The sequence below is a fragment of the Ctenocephalides felis genome, unplaced genomic scaffold, assembly GCF_003426905.1.
Source record: "Ctenocephalides felis isolate EL2017-DRISC unplaced genomic scaffold, ASM342690v1 CF-g0.4_SCAFFOLD_01886, whole genome shotgun sequence".
Classification (NCBI taxonomy): domain Eukaryota; kingdom Metazoa; phylum Arthropoda; class Insecta; order Siphonaptera; family Pulicidae; genus Ctenocephalides; species Ctenocephalides felis.
Window position 1 is genome coordinate 47,417,464 of NW_020538040.1, and position 20,188 is coordinate 47,437,651.

General features: G+C 28.9%; 1 protein-coding gene across 1 annotated transcript in view; it reads right to left on the reverse strand.

Moving 5' to 3' along the window:
• LOC113375023 (dynein heavy chain 7, axonemal) overlaps positions 1-5,821 on the reverse strand; it is a 49,825-nt gene extending 44,004 nt beyond the window's left edge. Inside the window, 5 exon segments of the mRNA XM_026614977.1 lie at positions 103-406; positions 747-904; positions 1,054-1,201; positions 3,148-3,355; positions 5,548-5,821. Coding sequence (XP_026470762.1) covers positions 103-406; positions 747-904; positions 1,054-1,201; positions 3,148-3,355; positions 5,548-5,821 — 1,092 coding nt within the window.
• Between the last annotated feature and the right edge of the window lie 14,367 nt (positions 5,822-20,188).

The window sequence follows — 20,188 nt, forward strand, 5'->3', positions numbered from 1 at the left end:
CAAAAAATTTCAAGGATAACTTTCGCAAACGGAGTATCTTGAATCATATAGATTTAAATAGTTATTTAATCATTTGTAGAAAATATTTTAAAGAAACCATACCGATTCATTCATCAAATATGCTGTATAATCGAGAATGCTTTTCAAACAAAGCGTTTGGATTTGGTATGTCATTATTACAGAAGTGCAATCGAAAAATCTTCTGCACGACTTCGGTCTTGTATTATCTGGCACTATTCCTTTTTTAAAACCCTGCAAAAATATTTCTTGCAGTTGGAGAAACCATTTGGTTAAAAGAATTTTTCTGGCGCCATCAATATGTCTCTTAATTTCCTTGGCGAATCCTATTATATCCGGAGCCTTTTTCGCATTTTTCAACACGTTTATATCTATTAGACGAAGATTTCTACAAAGAAATCAAACCATATCATAAAAAAAATACTTTGTTACTATTTGTTATATTATATTACTATTTGTTAAAAATAGTAAAAATCAGAATTTGGAGATGAGCGTCTTTCATACTGAGAAGAAGTCTAAAGGAAATTCTATAAAAATTTCAAATAAATCGTTAGAGAATAATTTGAAAAATCGTAGGTATCGTATCAAAAATGACAATTTCGTATACATATTATGGAATAGTTAGATTTTGAAAATGAGAAAATTGTTTTTTTTTCAAATTCTGGACCTCCTTGAAAATGATTTATACTGCAATATGTCTTAAGATAATAACTGAATATTTAACTTACTCAAAATTAAGTATCCAAACTTCTAAACTTTTCAAAACACAAGGGTTAACAATGTGAAGTATGCGCTCGATTCTTTTTGAACTCGCATCAAAAGTGTTTCTGTAAACTTTCAATGTTTCAGAGCATTCTTTTCTTTCTGGTGATGAAAATTCTTCAATCTATAATATAATATATACATTTTATAGATACGCATGCATATTCTATTTGATCAATTTAGCAAAACTGTAAATCATTTTATAAAAGCAGTTTTATAAATCAATAACGAACTTTGTTGAAGTTATTTATTTAATGATAATTAATCGATTACCCTCGCATTGATTTGTGATGCATCCTTAAGAACAAAATCTACAATAGATTTTTTAACTCCATATAAATATTCTTCTTCCATTTCATCTTTAGAAGCATCAAGAGTACTCGTCCATTTTTGCAGGCGAACAGGTATTAAACCCATCACTCTAAAAACAATTTTAATGACAGACTTTAAGTTTATTAGCAATAATAAGCAACTTTCTTCTTCGCTTTATAATTAAAAATCGGTAATTTAATTGTACAGATCAGCCCAACAAATGTAATAAAAACTTTATTTTAAACATATTTTCACAAATTTTAATTTGTGCCCTTGCGAATAAAATGAAACCAAAATCACACAGTATTATATTTTTTGTAAGTTCAAAATAACCTTAATTAATATAATATGAAAAATAATTCTACTAGAACTATCTTAAGAATTTTTTGACTAGATGTAAAACTAAAAGTTATTGCAAGTATTAACTTATTTATGAATAAATTATTTCGGCGTGTAGGTGATAGGAGATGTAGGTTCTTCAAGAACATTGTAAAATTAAATTTAAAAAAAATAAAAATGGGGAGTCACAAATGTATATAGGTAAAAGTTGCTCAAGTCGTATCGTTGCCTAAATCGTACATATTTTGAATTTTATATTGTGAATTACATCATTTGGTACGGTTAAATACAACTGTTTAGTTGACTAATAAGCAAACGTTTAGAAAAATTGAAAAGCTGCCCGACTTTGTGAAACATAGATTTCAAAAGGTCAAGTTTCTACTCAGTCATATGACTTTTATAGAAATAATATTATTATGAAATTTTATTTTCATAAAAAATGGTAAAATTTGTTAAGGTTATGTCAAAAATGTTTGGAATTCCAAACTTCCGAAACCTTGCAAATATAAATAAATAATGTGTTAAATACAACTTTAAATACAAAGCATTTGGTTAAATTGGAAATCACAATGTGAGTGCTATCAATAACGACTTTATCTTCATGAACTTTCCATACGGTTCCATAGCCTAGTTACTAGTTATAATAATTTTATATTCGTTAGTTTTTGAGATCATGGGGCGATTGAGATTACTACTAAAAATTATAAAAAGAATTCAGTCTTGGATCAACTTTTTTTTTTAGTTATTAGTTTCCAAGTCAAACACATGAAGTAAATTAATAGTGGCCGATTTTGTCGTGAAATACACTAATGTTATGGCAAGGCTATGTTACGCAGCATTTTTCATATAAAATGGTACAAAAAAGATAATATTTTAGATAAAAAACCTAGCCTAGAAAACAACACACTCTTATCGTGAGTCTTTGTGATGTGGCATGATAAAACATACATAAAGTTAGATTTAATGTCTGAAACGCCTGATCGCACAGCAAATACATAGCATTGTGATAGTTTTTAGTGCCATTTTTATATGAAAAACGCTACTTAACATAGCCTTGCCATAAGATTGGTCTATTTCATGACAAAATCGGCTCCTATTAATTTATCATAAGTGTTCGACTTACCTAACAAAAAGTTTTTGATCAACTGTATTTTATGTAGTTTTTTTTAGTAAAAGGTTCCAATAATCCAATAAGGCGCAAGGAGTAGAGTAGGCGCGTTGATGGTATCGAAGTCAGTTTTTGTAGAAACGGTTACTAATTATATTTTTCCTGATATTGATATAAATATTAAAATATATAAACCGCAAAAATTTCGATATTTTTGAGAATTATCAAGTTTTAAAATTTATATCTAATATTATTCATGATATCAAATATTTTTAAAACTTAAAAAAATTCGAGAATTTTTTGTAAGTACTATTTTCTCCGTTTTGATGTTCTGTACGAATTTCATATGATTTACATATTTTAATATTACATGTTTATTACATGTCTTTATCTAATATTTGTTTATAACACGGACAGTGCTTCAGATAGAGGTTAAAATAAAAAAAAAGTGTGTTACTATGCTTAAATGTAATTGCGCACCAAAACACACCGCTTCCATAAAGTTAATCACGATACGATTATAGAAAGTAATTGTGTTATAGTTCTACATAAAAATATACGAATATCCCATATACGACTATAGTTTAATGCTTTAATGAATCAAATACCTTCTCATAAGATTCGATTCCATGGGGGCGACGTGCACAGTGTCTGCCCCAGATTGTATGTAATAGTAATAACGCAGTGTGTATCTATCCCTTTCCGAGAGAGGTCCTTCCGGCGCATCTTGTTCGGACTCTTGCTCCATGATTAACTCGACAAGACATTTGCGAAATTCTTCACGCATCTTTTTCTGTTGCGTGAGCGATTGACTGACTACAATAAAATATTTAGAAATGAGAATTAACAAATTGCAAGTGGCTTTTTGCATTAGGACGATACGTGTAAATAATCGACTTACAGGTCAATTCTGCCGTAAAATAGACGTATGTTATGGCAAGGCTATGCCACGCCGCGTTTTTTATGTGTAATGGTACTAAAAGTTGACAAAATGCTATGTATTTACTGTGCGATCAGGCGTTTTACACATAAAGGTAACTTTACTCATATGTTATATGACACATCAAAACGGTGAATTTTTCTGACGTTTCTGCGTTTTCTAGGCTAGGTTTTATATCTGAAGCCCATAACTGGACTACATAGCATTTCGACAGTTTTCAGCATCGTTTTATATGAAAAACGCTACGTAACATAGCCTTGCAGTTGGTCAATTGCAAATTTTGGTCTATTTTACGGCGGAATTGGCCCGTTAATCAATACAAATTTAGATTTACCTAATCAAATAGAATATTCGAATATTTATTTCAGAAATTAAGTTCTCGGGTTTACTTAAAACTAATCAGCGCGATTTCCAATTAATCTTTTCTTAATGATAGTACACAAACAAACTTTCGTATATCAGGTTTAATGATTTTATTTTAATTAATTTACTTTTATCAGGACTATAATATTTGAACGTTTTGATAAAACTCTATTCCCATGTTAAGTTTCATTAAAATCTTTTTTTTTAAAAAATAACACTTATGCCATTTTTGATGTTATACAATCATGTCTGTTTTTTTGCGAAAATGTGACGAAGAATTATGCCCTTTTTTACCAATTTTAAAGAAACTTTCTTAGACTTATTGTGGCGCAAAACTTATCAAACAAAGTCCTTATTAAGTTCATCGAATGGATTTTAAAGTTTGAGGCATTTTTAAGGAAACGTCGACGTACGGGTCAAATTTTGACTCACATCCACATACCTATTTCTTAAATTGGTCTGCAAGGTATCAGAAAATCTTAAAAAGTCGAAAAAAAACATCTAAGAAGTTGGCAAAATGATACAACTAGTTCGATAAGTTAAAAAAAACAACATGAATCATCCATTACTTTTATTAAACGAAATAAACTAAAAGCTGTTTTCCAGCAAAAAAATTAACATATTAACTTCCCGTAGGGCAAATTATAGTAATCGCAAAAAAAATCGAAAATGAAAATTTTTATGGATCTTCACGTTTCAAAACCTTCTGAACATTTTGGCATACCTTAGAAAAAATGGATGTATGTGTGTGTGTGTGTGTGTGTGTGTATGTGTGTGTGTATGTATGTTCGGATACAAATTTTCGTCGACGATTTCGGGAACACGGATCAACCGATTTGAATAATTCAAAAAACATTCGATTCGTATTGATAAGGAGACGTGCGATTGGAATAATTCGAAAAGCATTTTATTTGTATTGGCTAAATGAAAAACTGTTCAAATTTTTGGAAAGGCAGTTCCAACGACTTTGGAGATATGGAGAAAAAGTAAAAAAATGCACATCAAATTATCATATATTTTATAGAGATTTTAACAATAAGTATAAATTTTGTTTACATTCCTATGGGTTCCGCGGCGCTTTGATATTTCGTCTTCATGCAATTAAAAAAGTACGATTGCTTTGAAAAAAAGTTCAGAATTACCAAAATATTCTAAAATAAATGATTTAAGATAGAATGATTTATTATGGTTCGAAATTCTATTATAAGTTTCAATTCATTCATCAACTTTTATTGATTATTATTATTGATTATTTTTAATCACTCGAATTTTGAATTGCGGTACGGGAAGTTCCAGCAATTTGCCTCAAGGCACTATGCCCTAATTGCCTTAGAACAGAATTCCACTTACAGCTAGTTTCTTTTTTATTTTGAACACTTGGTCACAAACAAAATGCGCTGTGAACGAGCTTACAAGACACGTGACACTACCAAGGGGGCATCCATTAATCACGTGACGTTTTTAGGGGAAGTAAGGGGTTTAGTAAGATATCCCGTGTATTTATTATCTATTTTTTTAAATCCAAACATTTCCAAAAACATACAAAAAAAAATCCATTTCTAAAATTTTTCTCAATCCAAGTGTACCAAGTGTTCATTTATAAAAGCAATCATTACTAGTAATACAAAAGAAGCATAGCCCAAAAGGATAAGTAAGTTCTATAAAGTGAATTTAGTAATAATAATATTGAAAGCAAAGTAGTTACTTGTCACCAAACTGTTACTCCTGTCGCGCCTCTCTTGGCTTAGCATGGAGGGCGTTTTTTTGGACTTCTGTTTCGCATTTTGTAAAGGGTTTCTTAACAGATGCTGCGGTATTCGAAATAGTGGCTTCGACAGAATCTCAAAATCTGACGGAAGATCAAGTTTAGCAGGTATACTATCTTCGGATACAGAAGTACTCGTTCTGGACAAACATGATGCTGTTGATGCTTCACTTACTTTATCAGATTGGTCGGACTTGCACGGCTTGCGATCCATTACAACTGATATATTAATTAAAATAAATTCAAAGTATATATTTACAAGACAAATTTGATTATATTTATATATAAGCTAATCTTGAATTAAACCACTTGCATTAATTCAGTACAATTTTGAAAGAAAATGGGTAGAACTATCGTTTGTAATAGGTTCAATATAGGATAGCGCGACGCTTAGAGGTCCACCACCAATATCTCAAAAACGAGTTGAGTTAAGAATTATTTTAAGACTTTGCTATCAGGAGATAAACACAATATTTGAAAATCCATAACAAAAGTATTTTCTTTCGTTGTTAGTTTTTTTGGTTGTGACACCATTGTTTAGTTTACCAGACCCAAAAATAATTTATTTGCAATTGTGTTCGTTATATAATTGTTTTATAAGATGTATTGATAATTTTAAGTTAGATTCAGTTTTTTTTATATAACCTCTTTTAGACCGTACTACTAAGTGTAGTGGTGTAAAAAGAACCAACTGAACCTTAGCCCTTGCAGAGGTGTAAACAATAAAAATTAGTAAATAAAAAAGTAAATTAAGGTAAAAAAAGCAGATTTACCAGAGATAAACTAAATTAATAGTTACTGCAAATGTGATAATAAATATTTCTGATAAAATTACTTATCCAGATATTTAACCAGAGATTAGGATTATATACAGTGTCAATCTCTGTAAAAATGTACCCACAAAATTGATATTTTGCATTAGTTGAATAATGTAGCTATTATTTTGTAAAATCTCTCTAAAATTAAAAATAAGACATTGTTCCATTTTACCCCGCTTATGGATTAAAAAGAACTAGGAGACAATTTTTTGAAAAAACAGCGAAACAACACATTTCTACAAAATGATGAGTTAGCTGAGATTTTTCTAAACATAGTCAGATAGTTGTTTGTTTGATATGTGCTATTTGTTGTGATATAATTGATGTGGTTTTCACAATATAATTACTCAAAGCCATGTGCCTCACCTTACCCTATGTATAGCTATATAAAAAAGTATATAACTGACATTGTTCACCATATATTTTAGTCATTAAATTATATTTTATTAATTAGATACCAGTTTGGTGTAAGAATATGAAAAAATGTTAAATTCTTTTGTATTAACCGTATAATGCTTATTGTGGTCTTGTCATTCATGATTTACACAAACCAAAATTAAACTTTTTCTTAAACAGACTAAATTTTCTGTAATTCGAGTAATGCAACCACTATTAGAAATTATGCATCAAGTATGGAAAAATACTTGTCTTAAAAAAATGAATTTATGAAGCGTATTGTACGGTTGAAATTAATTTTCACAACTATTTAAAATAAAAAGTTTATTGTGATGGTAATTTGAAAAGATATTAAACGTGTGTTCATTAAACTGTAGCAAAAAAAAATTTTTGTACTTTTCAACAGTATTTTCACGAGATTTTTTTTTCAATATGCTTCTAAATCAAGATTATGTACAATGTACATAATTAAAACTCTTATTATAATTATGAACGCCTACAAAGATAATGCTTATAAGTTTTGTTTACATATTACTAAAATATTAGAAATTGTCAAAATTTATGTAATATTGGCTAACTTAAATACCTTTTTATTTCTGTATCAACAGTCCAAAACAAGCAGCTCAAGGTACTAATTTCATGCATATCATAGCGTTTAATAATATTACTTATTCTAGTTGATTATAAAAAATTATTCAAAATATATATAAATATAAAAATTAAACTTTTTTAAAGTAGACATAAAAATAGCTATTCATATTTTTTATTCAATTTGACAGTAAAATTTTTGTCGTGTTATTTTTCATAAATCGATCAATAAAATTTAAATGATTAAGAATTGCAATAATCTGGCCGACTTTTATACATAAATGGTAACAAACATTGTAAGTTTTATATAATGTATTTCATGATATAGTTAATTTTCAAGCAGACCACCAAAATATGTATTTATAATTCATATATAGAGAAGAAATTAGGATCGATAGAACTGATGGCGATTATCTAAATTGATAATACTGCTGTCAATAACTAAAAATGATTGATTAGTTTGAAATGGACTCAGTTAAATCTTTTATGATAAATAAATTAAACGTTTTTTATCATTTTTTACAAAAATATGTCTAGTCGTATACATATATTTAATATAATTTAAATTTTATTATTTTAATTTAAATATTAACACACTTTTAATCATTAATAAAAACGACCTACTGAAACATATCTATAAAATTGCAAATTAATAAAGAGACTGAAAGAATATTCATGAAATAATATAACGAAGAAATATGCTTTCAAAAATAATTAATACAATCAAATCATTTAGTTTTAAACATAATCTTAAAATATGACTTTTAGCTAACAATATTTGTATGGTTTCAGCAACATTATGATATTTACTAAAATAATATATTCATGCTGCCCCTAAAATATCTGTAATGGACAAAAATGGCAATGACGAAAAGAATAAAGAAAAACAAATCGACGAAAAAACGAAAAAGAACGATTCAAATTTTCAGAAAAAAGAAAACACAGAAGGAAAATTTGCGGATAAACATTTAGAACAGGGTGGCAAAAGAACTGAAAATAAATCGAGTAATAATGATGGTGCCAATGGACCGCCTGCACAGATTCTGAGACATATTATTGATAGTGTATTAGGTGAAAATGTACCAAATAATCAAAGAATGGAAGGAAAGAAAATAGCATCTGATAGTTATAAAATAATGTCGTTTCAAAATATGGCGCAACAGGGCACATCTAAACAAGAACCTATTATTCCACCTTCGACGAGAGTAAACAGCCAAAATCCTTCCACCTGTAAGTACCACATTATACTAATTTTAACAATATTTCAAAATAATTCTAAGATCTGTGAAGCAAAAGTATTACGAATATATAGTGAATTATTTGTTTCTTGTGAGATATACATTAACCTTTTCTGTCATTTGAATAAAAATTACGATCATATAAGAAGGTTTTCCTTCGGGCTACAAACAAATTTGAGCTTTATTGGTTCTCCATAAATCCATATATCATACATCAATTATTCTATCAAAATTATATCAAATCATATTATTAAATAATATAATATCTTGGAATTCATCCGGATGATGCACTATATATGTTCGATTTGAAATTCTGTACCCATTTAAAAACTAACGTGATATGCAAAGTTTTCCAAACCCCAAAACATTTTGTTTTCGCGATACTTTACAGAAAATTACTGATATTTCAAATATAAAATTATAAAGCATCTCGAATAATCATGTAGTTCAAACCGACATGTTTTTCGACTTTTGGCCTATATTTTTATAAAATAAACCAACTAGAAAATGATGTTAGAAAAAAATTAAAGTTTGTAACATTTTTACAATGTGCCAAATATGGTAATTCAGCTTTTGAGGTAACGGAGCGTCCGATTTGAATGATTCAAAAAATATTTTATTTATACTGAAGTTAAGATCTAGCGGTTTTGGAGATCCATTAAAGAAAGTATAAAAAAATGTTATTTGGTGGACAAAAATGATCATTAGATATATGTTCATCAAATTATCAGATATTTCATAGAAATTTTATTAATAGTAGAAATTTAGTTTACATTTCTATGGGTTCCGTACTAATGTTTATCTTAAGTAGCATCTCTCAAAAGACTATAATTTTCTTATATCACTTAATATATTGTACAAATCTATATTGCCTTTTATGTCCAAATATTTTAAAAAAAATCTACGCAAGGGCGCGAGCGTTCGAATTGAAGTTCCGTATAAACTTTATTTATTGGGTTGTCCGGAAAGTAACTTCGTTTTTTATAGAAATTTTGTCCAGTAATTTGCGTACAATAAACAATTACTTGAATAAATTATGTATTAGCAGTTTTGATCGAACATCTTTTGTCATATAACTGGTATTAGCACAATTTCAAAATCATAAATGTTTTGGTCGTTATTGGCAAAAAACTGATCAAAGAGCTTTTTGACCGGGTTATTTGTAGTAAAGGTTTTACCGCCTAAAAATTTTTTTAGTGGCTGGTACAAATAATGTCCTATGATGGCAGATCTGGAGATTGACCAAACTTATGTGAGGTCTTCAAAACCTGATAACTTCCAAGACTTTTCAGAGGCGAATCGCGGACGCCAGTGCCACGGCACAGGTTTCTTTCTATGAGAACCGTACTTTGAGTTTTGAAATCCCAGACCTTTTAAGTGGTCATGAACTGTTGATAAATTTTTACTCAATGGGATCTCATGTATTGTTATTCGTCGGTCTGCATCAACTAATGTCTTCCTCGCGTCTTTATCAGCTTTAACCGCAATTTGGGCATCAAAATATCAGGAATGAAATTTAGCAATCCAATTTTGGCACTGTCACACTATCAACATGTCATTTCCGTACACATTGATCAATTTCATTTTTATTTAAACTGTTTTCTTAGCTTTTCTATGACAAAAGAGTAAAATATGTTGAAAATGCTTAATTCTTTCCGTATTCAAAGTGGCACCATCCAAAAACTACTACATGTAATTGATTAGAATTTTTCACGCACAAGCCTTAAAATATAAGTTTTCAAATCATATATTATTACACAGGCCAACAAAGAAAATGGTGCAAATGATTTTAATGCTGTTTTTAAGTATATTTGGGGCGCTGATTTCAAAAATGACATTGTTTTTTTTTCTATGATCTTTAGTTTTCAAGATATGATATATATGATATATTAGGTGCGCAACTAAGTTCTCGCTGTTTTTTCGATGAAAATGTAACTTTATTATAAAAAAATTGCATCAATTGAGTTCGATACAGTTCTTTAATGATGGTTTCGCTCGGTTTCAACAGCTCATAACAAATAACACTGACCTGGTCCCACCATATGTAAAGCATAACCTTCACAGTGAATATTCGGCCAAACTGAGATTTTCTCCTCTTTGGATTGTTGTAATTTATTCATTTTTTATCACCTGTCACGATGTGATGAAGAACCTCTTCTTTTCTCGCCGCTGGAGCAGTTGTTTACAGGCGAAAAAACGACGCTCGACCTCTCTTGGCTTCAACTCACAAGAAACCGAAGTTTCTTGCTTCTAAATCATCCCCAACGCATGCAATAGCTTGGAAATGGCTTGATGGGTAACTCCTAATTCTGAAGCAAGATCTTCTTGAGTTTGGCACGAATCCGCTTCGAACAAGGCCTTCAATTTAGCGTTTTTGAATGTTTTGGCCTTCCTTCACGAAGGTGGTCTTCAACATCAAAATCACCATTTTTGAAGCGACAAAATCCCTCACAACATGTTTCGCTCAGAGCAAAATTTCCGTAACTCTCGATGCACTTGAGCTGCCGTTTTTTTTAATGGAAGACGAAAATTAACACTCCCCGCAAATGACGATTGTTTGGCATAAAATTGGACATATTCACAACCAGAAGTATATAATGCAAAAACGAAATCAATTATGTATCGCAGCAGTTTGTTTACTTACTCTAAGCTTGCTTCAAGACGTTCTGGTTTTGTCAAAATCGACCAACCCTTACTGCCCATATACTGACAAACAGCGAGAACTTAGTTATAATATAAGGAACGAAAGTACAAAATAGTAATACAATTCAGAATGTTATTTTAATGAAATATGCCTACTCGTACATACAAACTTACTAGACCCATTCGGCCTTAGTTGGGACATTAGTTGACACGGAAGTTCTTTTCCGTAACGACTTCGAATGGACCTGGTTTCGGCAACTTCTTGCCAAGTTCCAAACTAGAGCTGATACAAAAAAATGGTTTGCAGATTTGAAATCAGCGCAAAAAATACTATAAGAATCAGCACTAACATTTGATGCACCAAACAAAAAAAAAATTTGTTGGCCTGTGTTATATTATATATGATATAAAGGGCTTAAGTATGACATTACGTTAAAAAAATATAGTTAAATTCTGGTGGTAAAAAGCGAAGTGACTTTCCGAACAACCTTATAGATTTAAAATTCAAGCTGTATATTTACTTGACTTATCTAATATTTCTAATGTATAGCTCGTGTCTCGAGTTGATATTTCAACTGCGTCTAGGATCTTAATGTTATGCAATCGATGTAATAGAATATTAGCGCCGCAGCGTTTAGCACCTATCGAGCTACTATTGATTGAAGCTTTAATGACAGCGCGAATGAATGAGTGGACATGCCGCTTGCAAGCGGAAAATTTTGCACGTAGTTAAGCGTAGTTTGAAACTGAATTAAAGGTCGACTAGTGCGTATATAAGGTGATTGATAATTATTAGAAAGTAATACGGCCAATGAACTCATATTCTTGTGACAGATAAGCAGAGAAAACTTCAGATTTCATGTACATGCTAATAAAATTTATTCGAAATTGAACATTTTAATTAGTAGTAAAGCCTAAACTGTAAACTTTTTGAAAGTAAATTGGTCAGTTCACTTATAACTTACATTTTTATTGTTATTTTAAAAAAAGAACAAGACATATATAAATTAAAGAAGAGTTAAACCCGTCAATTGTTGTTATTGATAACACATATTTATTGATAAATATAAAGTATTTTTTCGCATAACACATGACGCATTTGTCTTGCTCATATAACTCATATTAGAATATCTTTTTTTAAGAATATTTTTTATTATGAAATTTCAAAACATGTAATTTCTTTTACTTCTTGTGAGGTGATTTATAGTAATAACAAAAAAAAAAATCGAAACTAATTTTTCATTTCAAAGGTTTCTGAACATTTTTGCATACTTTAGAAAACATGTATGTATGCGTGTGTATGTGTGTGTACGAATACAATTTTTCGTCAACGATTTTAGTCCAGTTATTATAACAAGTTCACCTTGGAATTCGAGATACCCAGCAGTAAGTCTGTAAATACTTGTATTTTGCACCCTAAAAGTTGTCTCAAAGCCTACATATGTTGCGTACACACTACCACATATAAGTTTTGAGACAACTTTTAGGGTGCAAAATACAAGTGTTTACAGACTTGCAGCTGGGTATCTCGAATTCCGAGATTCATACCCAATTTAAGCTTGAATGACTGGATTATTTTGGGAATACGAATCAACCGATTTGAATAATTCATGACTTGCAAATTAGTTTTTGGCAAAGGCAGGTCCAACCGATTCGAAAGTACGGGGCAAAAATGCCATATATGGTTATTCAGTTTTTGAGAGAACGGAGCCTCAAATATTAATGATTCGAAAAAAACATTTCATTTGTTTTGACAAAATTAAAAACATATTAAGTTTCAAAAAGGCAGGTCCAGTGGTTTTGAAGATCTATTGAAAAAAGAACAAAATTGCTATTTGATGGTCAAAAATGATTATTAGACATACACATCTTTAAACGATAAGATATTTATTCGAGATTTTAATAATAAGTATAAATTTTGTTTACATTTTTTTGCTTATTTTTTTATTTTAATTTTCGGTAAGTTCCAGCAATTTGCCTTGAGGCACGATGCCATGCCACTAGTTAAGATAAGAAGATAAAAAGATCTTATGCTAAAAAAAGACTACCTATACTACTTGTATAAATTAACTTCAACAGATCTGTGCTACCCTAAATATTTTTAAATGTAATGTTTGCATTCAGTATGCTGGTATTTTGTTAGTATTTGGCCAGAGCAAGATTTATAACAAAAAGCCAGTTGTAATTAGACATACAAAAAATAAGACACCACCTGCATCCAATGCAAATCATTTGTATTTGGAGCATTTGGAAGTGCACGTCTTTTGTGCTAAATTAAATAAAACTATAACAAAACATTGAAACAATTAAAAATCTACTATCTTAAATCATTATAAACTTTTACATAACTTAACTAAACGAATTGCAAAAGGTAAACTAGATGTAAGCGGCATTTTGCTTCAAGGCAAGTTTTATGAACTTCTTGAAAGGTGTAAATAATCGACATAATCAATAAGATATCAGCATATTAATTTATGAGTGATTTATATGTATATCGAGTTGCTGCATGGCATTATATCTTGAGAAACTATTACTAATAGCGTAGCATGTTGTCGACTTTCGACAAATAGTTTATATAATATATTTTTGAACAAAAAACTAACTTTGTCTTGTAAACCATTTGTTGCAGGCCAATATTAGAATATTTCAGAATATTCGCTTAGCTTAGATCATGAATTTTATTGTCATAAAAAGTTCCATCAAAATCTTATAACAATTTTTCGACAATAAACTATGGAGGAACTACACGGTCGATCTTTACCAAAAACCGAATGACTCGATTCCCAAATGATCTTTCGAACAATTTTAACTTTTTTCAAAATCGATTTTTGGCTAAAGCGTAGAATAACTTATCTGCCAACTCTAAAGAAATCGTTATCGTCCTTGTCGAGTGTTTCATCAATGGCTTGAAATTTTGAAATCGGTGCAGCCGTTTTAAGATCTGAAGATCTAAAATCGACTCGAACGCACATACACTTACATTATTCCAATTTAGGTCTCAAACGATTCAGAAGAATTGCTTCAAACATCGAGAAAAAATTGGCAAAAACGTGTTTTTCATAACCAATAAATAAATCTTTTATCTTCAGAGTTATACATATTTTAAATGATATTGTTCGGACGTATTTTCGTTTTATTATATTGGCCATGAAGGTGACAACCTTCAGGGCATTAAGCTTTACACGGAATGGTTGCTACCCCTGGTAGAGGGGGTAGCGGGGTGTTTTAATTGAACTAGTTGTTCACTTCTAAAAAAAATCCGTGAAACAACACGTATAATAACCAAGAAATATACCTTCTTTTAGTAACAAATCAGTGATTGTAATAATAACTGCAACAAATACATAATATACAAACAAATCAGTGTTTAATACAGTCCACAGCTACAAAGGTTAAATTATAACTCAACAACCTGAATTATCGAAGGAGAGTTTTAATAAATTTCATAACAACGTAACATAAATACAGATATTAATAAATAAGTTTATTATATTCTTTGTGAGAACAAATATCTCGGTCGAACGTATTATTTCATTTCTCGAATCATCGTCAAACGACACGAATTTCTATGATTGTACATCAATGTACAACGGTATGCATTTAAAAATTTTCTTTACAAAACCACAATACAATAAACAACTTTCGTTATCAGAGAATTAATAATAGTAATTCATTGTAATTGAAAACAGTTTTATCAATACTCTTTTAATCCCGAACCTATTTAATGCCCGTAAACAATTTACTATAAAGTATATTAGAAAATCTGATAACAACCACTTAATCACTTTATCCGCAAATACATTATATTTAAAAATCTGATATTTAAACTGAATATCTTTAATATGATTTTATCAGAACAATAGTGATAACCCAATTTATCTTATAGTCATGAATAAACAAGAAATATTCCTAGACGACTCTGGAGACCTATCTTTTATTATGGGCACATGCACTGTGCAAACAACGTTATCTTTATTTGATACCAAATGTTTGATTTTACTTAGAAAATTATACAAAAATAGCATGTTCTATGTAAAGGATGATGTTGATCAGATTGTTCATTACAATTTTTAAATTCTTAACAGTAATAATTTATATCTACACAAAAATAATAAATTTTCACTAAATATATTTGATGATATCGCAGTAATTTAACATGTGATAGATTTCGTTGCAATCTTATATAATTTTATATAAACATCTAATTCTCATGTTCTGACGATTACTTACAAAAATATATTAAACAGTTTTTCATAGCACAATGTACGATAGATCAGTAATTCACGCATTTTCAGTTTATGATTTTATCTACATTTAAAAAGCATAAAAACTATTGATCCCTTTTAATTAATAATTACAAAAATTTATGAACCAACTAATTTTTTTTATCGAAAGCTATAAATAATATTAAATATTGGAATTTTATTAATAAATGTTGAAATTTTGGAGCTAACAATTATAATAAAACCTATAAAATGTCATATGTGATAAAAATACAAGCAAATAAAATAAAACCCTATGTATATATATTGAGATATTGTATGATTTTACATCGAACCCTTCTGAGCATTTACTGCCGTTGTTGTAACATTTAAATTCAAACGATTGCAAAATAAATTACATTAGACAAAAGAAATGCAAACTAAATATCTGCAAATAATTGAAGTAGTTTTTATTAGCAAAGTTCAAATTTTTCTTGACATTTTGTTAACCCCAAGACTAGCACTAATTTACTACTTAGGCAATGGTGAATATTCAATTTCGGTGTGGCTTTTTCTCTTAAAAATAGTTGCATAAACCTATAAATACGTGCAAATAGTCTGTTTTCTCAATAAAAGTTGAGATTTAGTAACATTTTGTTTGAAATGATTTCAAAATTTTCACGCAAATCATTATCCCTAATTTTAGAGAATATTTATAATTAAATCACTTTTTGTAGATTTATATTTTTGAATGTTCGTTAAGACAATGAAATCATCGTTTTAGGAGAAAAAATTAAAAAAATCTACTATTCATTTAAACAAAAAAACGCTCCGACCGATCTTCACAAAACAGCGCGATTCCTTATCATATCTATCAAACGATTTTTAAATTTTCAAAATAGATTCAGGACTTTGGTTTCTATAGGATTGAGTTTGTTTTTTGAAACGTGATCCTTTTTATGCACTTTTTTTTGCTAATTCTGAGCAAGTCGAGTCCTTATCGAGATTCATTAAATGGATCATACATTTTTGAAATCGATTTTTTAGAAAACGCCGTCTAAAGGTCAACTTTTTCCTCACATAACTTAAACTTTTCCAGTTTAGTGTGATAAACGATATTTTTAAAATGCTTACGGTGTTAAACGAATGACTTAAAATGCCGGAAAACGTAAAATTAGCATGGCGAATATACAATTTTCTCTTTCGAAAAGTTAATTATATAATATATATGACAATATATGTAATCTGTTAAACTAATCGTATCGAACAAACAACGGACGGAAAAACGGAAAAATAAACGATTTCATTTGGACTCCTTTAGTACGAAATCTCATGAATTTCACTGGACATTATATTACGTAATGCGTGAAACAAATTACGTATGTATGATATAGGTAAATAATGTTATGAATAAATAAGTATTTGTTTATTTTATTAAATCATTCGGAATATGAACTGAACAAAAAGTTTAATTAAAAATTCAAAACATGTACTTGACTACTATCGTTGCTAATACAATGTGTGTTATCATTTTCGGTTACCGCACTATTTATTTGAATACATGTTAAGACTACTAATAAAAAATCTCAAGTTTTCTAGCACATATATATATATATATATATATATATATATATATGTGTGTGTGTGTGTGTGTGTGTGTGTGTATATATATATATACTTTATTTAAGCTTCAAATTAAAATCACGATTGCAGATTTCTCTCGGGATTATTACTGACCTGCATTGAATTTAATTAAACTTGACTATAGATAAAATTGAAATTCATTTCTTTAGCCCCTTTGTTCATCTATTTATTATAGCAGTGATTTTAATTTTCCAATAAATTATACACTAAAAGCTAACTAAAACTTGAGTTATTCGCATTTTCTTAAATAATAACCGCTTAATTCTAAATATTTTATATGTCAAATAAATATATAAGTGCACAGTTCAAATAGATTTCTATTCTAGTTCTAATATACTTTAAACAAATAATTTCAACTTTGCAAATTAATTTATATAATTCTTCTAAATATTAGACAATGTTACAATATTCATAAAAATCTATTTGAAAATATTTAATATTCCTCAAATATTTTGTTACGGTACGGAAAGTTTTAGCAATTTGCCTTAAGGCACGATGCCATACACCCCACTAGTTTAGTTTTTAAATTCGATAATATTCAAAAATTTATGTATATGCAAATATATTTGCATGGTTTAAGTTCAACAATAATAATTTGTAACAAAACCTCATAGTAACATTGAACCAGTTTTCTAAAAAAGATTTGAAGCTTAAAATCATGAAGTAAAATATATTTAAATTTCAAATTATAAATATCATAAAATTAATTGAACTTTCGAAGTTATAAAATTGCATAGTATCTCTATTTGACCTAAAAAGCTTCACAAGTACAAAATGACACTAAAAAGCTTTAAGCAAACAGAGATCATTGTATTTAAACGTATTCTAATATTATTGAACTCCTTGCTTAATAAAGTAATTTGAATTAATATTTGTAATTGAAAATATGACTCTAGTAACAATTTTATAACCGAAATATGAGAAAAATTGTCAGCTAGTCCTTCGACAGTTATATATTTAAGGATCAAGGGATTGATCTTCAATTTATATTCGTATTTTTCGGAATAACTTCACTTTTTTGTTAGTTATATATTAGTTATATTGGAAAAACATTTGACAGCTGCAATATAAATGTGTTAATTAACACAAAACTATTTTATGAAAATAATCGTTTTTCAAATTCTAAACACGAAGAGAGAACGAAACTCGTATTGAAGCGAATTTCTGTATACACATCATAATATGTTTTGTCTCATAAAATATTGGTACTGGCAAAAAAGTTCAAATACTAATGATTAGTAATATAAGTTATATTTTTGAAACAATTATTTTATATATTTTAAATTGCATGAATAACCAATTAAAAACACAGTTTTTCTGTTCTTTTCATTTTTAAACATTACTGATTATTTCCATTAGTATAATTATTATAGTATAATGTGTTGTGCATGGAAGATCAAAATCTTTCGAATCATAGTTTTCATAAAATTACATCTTCTGACTTTACGACTCTTCAAACACGTATATTAGGCGCCAGATTAAAAAGTTTGACTGTCTATTACAAGCTTTATTATTCTGTTGGTATTTATTGGGGATATAAACTCTAGACCTTTCTCTGATAAAGAGCACAATATAAAAAAGCTTCAGGTAGAACTTCGGTATTTGTAATCAGCTTAAAATTCAAATGAATGAAGAAATGAATGTTATAATATGAAAGTACTTCGAATAGCAATGTTAGCTAAAAGTTAAATTATCTGGCGCACCATTGCCCTATGGCCTATGCAATATTAAAACTCTTAATAGGTTAGGAATTCTTTTAATTATGTCTATTTTTATTCATTAATAATCAAATTTTTGCAATAATATATTGATACTAAAAAGTTGGATAAAAATTAACGGCTAAAAATATTTTTAAACTTTATGATTTAGAACTACGTATATGAATCCCGTCGATATACAAATTTATTATTACGGTAGATTTTAAAATGAATCAATGATCAATTAATGTTTACTTTTAAAAACAAATTATTTTGTATTATTTATATATTCAAAAGAAATAAATGCAAGTCTAATATTAGTTGTAGTCAGGTTTGAATGCTCTTACATCGATGCTTATAAATGGTTTGAATGCTCTTACATTGATCCTTATAAATTAGTGAAAATTGAAATGAAATTAGAAGAAAAAACAAAATAAACATTACGAGTCTTGTATTAAATGTTCGACATAGATTTTGTTTAAGATTTGGTACTGAAGAATTAGCATTTGTGATCTAAAAATGGTAAACAAAGGGGCATTTGCCCTCTAGAATTATGCTGAGTTTAATTATCGGAGAAATTAGTTACACATACAAATTTAGATAAAAGTCGTAAACAGAGTTTATAATGTATTTGATTGAAAAGTTCAAAAATTTCAATTAAGGATATTAATGATTAAGTGATTTGTATAATCGTAATAGGTTAGTTAATTTTTGTTTATGGGCCCGTCATGGTGTAATAGATAAGGACGTGAGTTAGCACAAACTAGACCCTGGTTTGATCCCAATCTGAACTGGCTCGATGTCAAGCAGTATGATGCCAAATTTTGACTTGATGTTATACATTTCAAATACTATCGTAAGTAAAAATCGCATTTCGTGGGCGTTGCTGCGACATATATGTAAATCTTAATATTTGTAGTTTATACATAAAATAGAAGAGCGTTTGAGGAAAATAATGGGCTAGGTTGTTTGATTGCTGTTAAAAAAATGACGGTTAAACATTATAAATGTTGGTATGAAACCCATTAAAAAGTAAACAAAATTTGTACTTATTAATAAAATTTTTATAAAATATCTGATAATTTGTTGTGCATTTGTCTAATGATCATTTTCACCGCCAAATGAAATTTTCTGAGCGAAACCGTAAAACCTGTCTTTCCTTAATTTCCAATCAATTCTTTGTTCCGTCAATACAAGTGAAATTCTTTTTGAATCGTTCAAATTGAACGCTTTGTTCTCTCAAAAAGTAAATTGCCATTTTTTGCTTTTTTGTCCGGTATCTTTAAAATTGCTAGACCTGCCTTTGCCAAAAACTAATCAGCACGTCTCCCCTTCAATACGAATCAAATGTTTTT